The sequence below is a fragment of the Brachyistius frenatus genome, unplaced genomic scaffold (genome assembly GCF_029030835.1).
Source record: "Brachyistius frenatus isolate BFR_SWC_R1_liver_20210118 unplaced genomic scaffold, ASM2903083v1 Contig_210, whole genome shotgun sequence".
Taxonomy (NCBI): domain Eukaryota; kingdom Metazoa; phylum Chordata; class Actinopteri; family Embiotocidae; genus Brachyistius; species Brachyistius frenatus.
This window is the reverse complement of record NW_027210809.1, coordinates 364,001-370,000: the sequence shown is the minus strand read 5'-3', so window position 1 is coordinate 370,000 and position 6,000 is coordinate 364,001. Positions and strand designations below refer to the sequence as shown.

At 40.1% G+C, this 6,000-nt stretch overlaps 1 protein-coding gene across 1 annotated transcript in view; it reads right to left on the bottom strand.

Annotated features, from left to right (window-relative positions):
* The window catches only part of LOC138633144 (tetraspanin-8-like), an 8,874-nt gene extending 4,856 nt beyond the window's left edge, over nt 1-4,018 (bottom strand). The window contains exon 1 of the mRNA XM_069719208.1: nt 3,876-4,018. Coding sequence (XP_069575309.1) covers nt 3,876-3,932 — 57 coding nt within the window. The 5' untranslated portion in view covers nt 3,933-4,018. The remainder of the gene's footprint in view (nt 1-3,875) is intronic.
* Between the last annotated feature and the right edge of the window lie 1,982 nt (nt 4,019-6,000).

Genomic DNA, 6,000 nt, shown 5'->3' with positions numbered 1-6,000 from the left:
TTTTTCACGATTTTACTGTAAAACTGCTCACAAACGTCACAACGACATATTTCTTCTTAAATAGAACAAAGTGACCGAACGTCCTGAAGCTTCTCGTCCACTGTCGCCATGGTAACGAAGGGGCTCACCTCTCCCACGTTTCAACACATCAACAGTAGTTTTTACAAACTTTTACATCTCGGCTTTTCTTTCAAGTCGTCGTTTCTGAGCCGAAGCGTTTGGAAATGCTGATTTTCATGTGTGTTTTCCTTCGTTAGCAGTTGTAGGAAAAAAAAAGTGACATGTTGACTGAAGCGATTGTTGACGAGCGGGAAGGAGATAAAACCGCTCAGGAAACGAGTCCAATAACACCAGATAGAATTATTCACCACAAAAATCGAGGACAGACGTGAGCTGGAAGCACGTCTGTCGCCGGATATGTTTTCATACTCGCGTGTTTTTTTTATCACAGCAAAAAAAAAAAAAACACGCCCAAACAAAAACTGGTGTTGTTCTTTGCAGGTGGTTGCCGTCGGTTACACAAACATTCAGTGGAGCGTTTTGTGGATCCTTTTTGTTTAATCCCCGACATTCAGACCTGCATTCTCTGCAGCAGCAGCGTGACGAACAAACCAAACCTGCAGAGCAACATCACGCAGAGATCACAGGGCTCAGCAGGTCCACGAAACAAACACCCCCTCGCAGCTCAGCAGGTCCACGAAACAAACACCCCCTCGCAGCTCAGCAGGTCCACAAAACAAACACCCCCTCGCAGCTCGGCAGGTCCACGAAACAAACACTCCCTCGCAGCTCAGCAGCTCACAGACACCGAACGCACATCAAACGCAGCGATTAGAAACCAGGATTCATCCGGATTAAAGTCATTTGGAAATCAAGTTTTGATGCTTTATGGAATGTTTGATGTTTTTTCGTCTGCGAAACAAAACAGTTCAAAATATTTTCTGCCTGATATGAAACTAAAATTGTTTTTTTTTTCAAAACCTGAATGAGGACGACGAAAACGCGTAAAACGTTAAATAATCTCAAGACCATTTAAGACATTTTATGTTTTTAAATTTTTAAGAATTTCAGATTCCGCAGATGAAATCAATGAGGATTACATTTGTTTTGAATTATTGATAAACATGTCAGATAATCTGGATTAAATCTGATCAGGATAACATCATCTGGATTTGAATCAGGATAATTGATAACCAAGTTTGATAAGTGCTCAAATTGATAAATATTCAATTTAATCAGGATTGTGTCTAATCTGGATTAAAGTTCATCTGCAATCAATTTGGAATAAACAAAATTAGAGTTGGATCAAATTTAGAAATAGTCTGGATTAAAATGAATTCCGGTGGATCAGTTGTTCAGGGTTTAAAACTCTTCTTAAAATGTAACGTTAATCTGGATTACAGTTGTTTAGGTTTAAATGAATCTGGATTACAGTTGTTTAGGTTTAAATGAATCTGGATTACAGTTGTTTAGGTTTAAATGAATCTGGATTACAGTTTCAGTACGTTCCTCCTTACTTTGTATCATACCAGTATTGTTTTCTTTTTTCCTGCATTAAAGCATCAGTGTGTGAATCAGATTAGATCAGCAGCTTCCTCTGTGATGAGGAACTAATCACTTTATGGCTCTTATGTCCCTGCCGGGCTCCCGTAGATCCATATCACTGCTGGGAGTCATTCTGGTTCTGAAGTAACAGCAAACAAACACTGTGGTGGTCATCATCATCATCAGAAGAAGAAGAAGAAGAAGAAGAAGAAGAAGAATCATTAGGAGGTGAATCAGCTGAACTGTCAGGTGGGTTGTAAAGAAATCCCTCAGCAGTGACTCACAGGCGGTCGGTAGTAATGAGTCATCGTGAGACACAATTGGAGAGATTGTAAATCTGCGGGTACACGAGACTGGTGTTACACACACACACACACACACACACACACACACACACACACACACACACACACACACACACACACACACACACACAGAGCAGTGACGGTGTGTCGAGCCCACCGAGCCTGTCGAGGCTCCGGAGGCGTTGAATTCAGACCGATGACGGATGTTTCTGACGTAAATCCAGTCCGATAATTATTCTGCCAGCGACGGACCTCTCTGGAGGAAACCGCTCCGTTTATGTGATTTAAAACATTCGAAGCTTTTTCGAGTGATTAAAATGATGCGGGTGGATAACGGAGGACCAGATGTGGACCAGATGTGGACGGCCTCCCGAACCGCAAACAGAGGAAAAAGAAAGACAAAATCAAAAGTCGTTTTGCATCTGTAGTCAATTTATTCTTCATTTCGAGGCAAATATTTGTTGAATGAAATAAAAAGCATCGAATGCGTCGAACGGCTGCTTATTAAACCTGAACACGCCTCCGTCTTCTCCTCAGCAGGAAATGTTTCCTGAACGCAGCATCTCTCCCAGGATGATTCCCGGGAGGAACCGAGCTCTCTCTAACGAGCGGTAATCTGCAGAGACGCTCATCATTGATTGATTGTTCACATGCAGCTGGATTGTAAAGAGCTCAGAAACTTCTGCAGAGACCAGAATCCTGAGACGGATCCCATCATCACGTGTCAACGAACAATTACACTTAAATATGAGGTTGCGATCAAAGATTAGTTTCACCTGTCCCTCGTGGTCCTTCCCTCCCTGTTGTATTTTAGTCTGTGTGCTCTTATTCTTCTTCCCTCTTTTTGTCAGTTGGTTTAAGTTTCCTGTCTGTCGCTGCGTCTTTTTTTATAACCCAAAGAACAAGAAACCGCCTTGAACTGTGGCGCCATGGCAACGGGGTTCTCAAGACATGACAACACCTGTTTGACGTTTTTCTGTTCCCCAAAATCAGACGCAAGGTACGGGGGGGGACAATATTTGGATGGTTGTGCTTTTCAGGTTTTGGGCGGCGGTGCTTAAAAAAAAACAAAAAAACAGCGATGACTGGTGGAAATCACTGCGTGGGCTCAGGAACACTTGTTGAATATTTTTCTATTCTGCTAAATTTTGGCCCAAAATCCGTTTCTCTGCTCCAGTTTCAGGTCCACGGTTAAAATCAGTATCGCTCACGTGAACGGCGCTGATGTTAATTTGTGTGCATCACTGTGCTGCGTTCAGGAACACTCTGAACTTTCTGATCTGTCCCTCATAAATGGAAATAACAAGTAATTTCCTTAATGTCCTCGTTTCAACTTCAGCAGATGAGAGCAACTAAAAGCTTCCGCAGTCTTAAAAAAAAAAAAAAAAAAAAAAAAAACTTCAGTAAGTGGCCTTTACAGTAAATAACCCCCCACCACCATCATCATCATCATCATCATCATCATCGGGTAAACACATCATGTCCACATGTCCACTGAGTGGTTGGAATCGAGTTAACATCGATCGCCCCGGGAACACGAGAGACGCACCGAAATACACTCAGCAGGCGGCGCAAGCTTATTTTAAACATCCAAAACCTTTTAACGACAAGTTTCATCAGTTTGTGTTGAGCAACAACCTTTTTCTCTCGTCCTGTTCGTTAAACACGCTTACGTCATCAAATCACCTTTAAAACGATGACACGGGCGTTTTGAGTTTTCCACGCCCTGAAATCCAGCAGGTTTATTCAATGAGGGTCGAGAGAAAAGAGGCGACGCAACTTGTTCGACGCAACAGGGGGGAAAAAAACTGAAGCAGCTGAAGAAAAACTTAAATATCAGAGAAAAAAAAAAAAAAACACTCAAAAAGAGGAAGAAAAATAAAGCAAAAGCAAAATAATCTGTCTTTTTTTTATGTTTTAAAAAGCTCTTAAACTGCTTTTAACTCACCCACAAAACGTGTCAAAAAAACCCCATCAAATTCAGCCTCATGGATTAATAAACAAAATGAATTTCTGCCGACTCACCCAGAACAGCAGGTTGAAGAAGAAGAGCAGGTATTTGATGCAGTTGTTCACAGCCATGGCGTCTGGTTCCTCGTCTTCCTCGGTGACTCTTGACACTCGACTCGCTCCACAGACTGACTTCCCTCCAGCCCGTAAACACACCAGCCTGCTCTACCTGTTTTTCCCGCTCAGGGTGCGTCCCTATTGTCTTCCCTCCTCCTCCTCCTCCTCCTCCTCCTCCTCCTCCCCCTTCTCCCTCTCCTCCTCCTCCTCCTCTTTTCCTACTCCCTCCTTCCTTTCTTTCCCTAACCTTAAAAACATTTAATTTCATATTCAGCGTTTATCAGTTTTTCGAGTGAAGCAGATAGAAAGTTGAAATGGAGACGTGAAAATCCTCATAAAACATTTTTTTTTGTTATTCTCATCATTAAAACTCCTCGTTTGACTGCTTTGATCCAGAATGACAGATTTTAAAACACCTGTTTGATGGATTGTCGTTAAAGCGTCTTTGGCTTTTTGCAAAATTTCCAGAAAACTGTTGGGACAGATTGTCGAAAAATGTATATATATTTTTTAATAATTTTTAAATTTGTAGAACAGCGCCATCAACAGGTCAAAATTATAATTTGCTTAGTTTTTTAAGTAAACAGTAACTTGAAAAATGCAGCAAAAAAGTGCCAAAAACTGCAGTTCCTCAAATGACCACCAGAGGCTGAAGTCAGTCCCCACAAACCTCCATGTTAAAACTTCACAGCAGAAATAAACATGTTTACAGCAATAAATATTGTTTCGTGGTGTATTTTTCCTTCCCGGCAGCTTCATTACTTCCCTGTTATTCTTTAAGAAGGTAAACAGTAGATAAACCAGCCGACGGCAGGTTAAACATTAACTTCACCTTCGGTTGGTCTTCAGCTGACTCAATGTCTCTCTGTGTTACACAAACTTTGAACTCCGTTAATGAAAAAGAGAAGTTAGAAAAACGCATCACGAACAAGCAGCAAACAAAACTCAATACTAACTTTTGGATTTTTTTTTTATTTTTTTTTTTTATAGCACTACAATTGTGTTGGGAATCTATTAACTTTAACCAACAATTGATTTAATTAATTAATAAATTAATTCAAGTGAAATATTTTCTATTTATCTTTTATTTTTAACTTTATTTATGACTCTCTTACTCTTGAAGTTAATTATTTCTGCATATATAATGATGTACTATTTATTTCAGTAGATAGCAATATAGTTTAAAACAAAGTTAAATTAACTTACCTCATTATAATCACTTCAAAATACCTCAAAATGTCCTTGAGTAGAAATGAAAGAGACAATATGAAGGTAAATACAAAACATAAAACAACAATAAATGTAAAATAAAATCAATCAATAAAATACTTTTACTGTAGCGTTGATTAAAACTTAATTATTTCTTTACACAAAAAAACCTTCAGTCAGTTCTTATCAATATTGTTGATCAATCATTTTGAATTAATTCGAATATCATTTTTACGTTTCATGCTGTAAAAGTTGAAGCTGTAAAAATAAGATGACATTAAAAGGTTCGGTAAAACACGACTCTGTCACCATCTAGTGGCGGCTGTTTGAAGCCACATCCCCAACTACTGAAGACTTCATTCCCGCCTACAGTCTCCTCCCCTTTTTATTTTAATTGTTTTATTATCATCCGTCCACACCGGCAGTTCAGTTCCAGGACTGAGATAAAAGATCACATACGAGGACAGGAATTGAAAGTCTGGTTTGATCCCGGTGAGTCTCCACGTTATTTCCCACCGTCCTTCTCTCCTCGACACCGTCTAACTTTACTTCATCTTATCTTGCAGCGCCGGTTTAACCGACGACTTTATGACGACAGTGAACAGTCGCTGGTTCCTCTTTTTCCTCTCTGATACGACGCAGCAGCAGATGGAAAGATTAAACAAAGGCGTGTTTAAAATAAGTAACTTCAAATAAGGCCAGAATTCGATAATAAATGGAACGATCGCATTAAAAAACAAAAAAAACAGGAGTCTCCTTTCTTAAAATCCAACGCTTCGCCGACCCGTCCCTCCACCTCGACCTCGACCTCCTCCCGGTAACGACTTTGATTTGACGACATCAAAAAGAGATAAATCCGAGTTTTCAGCGCAAC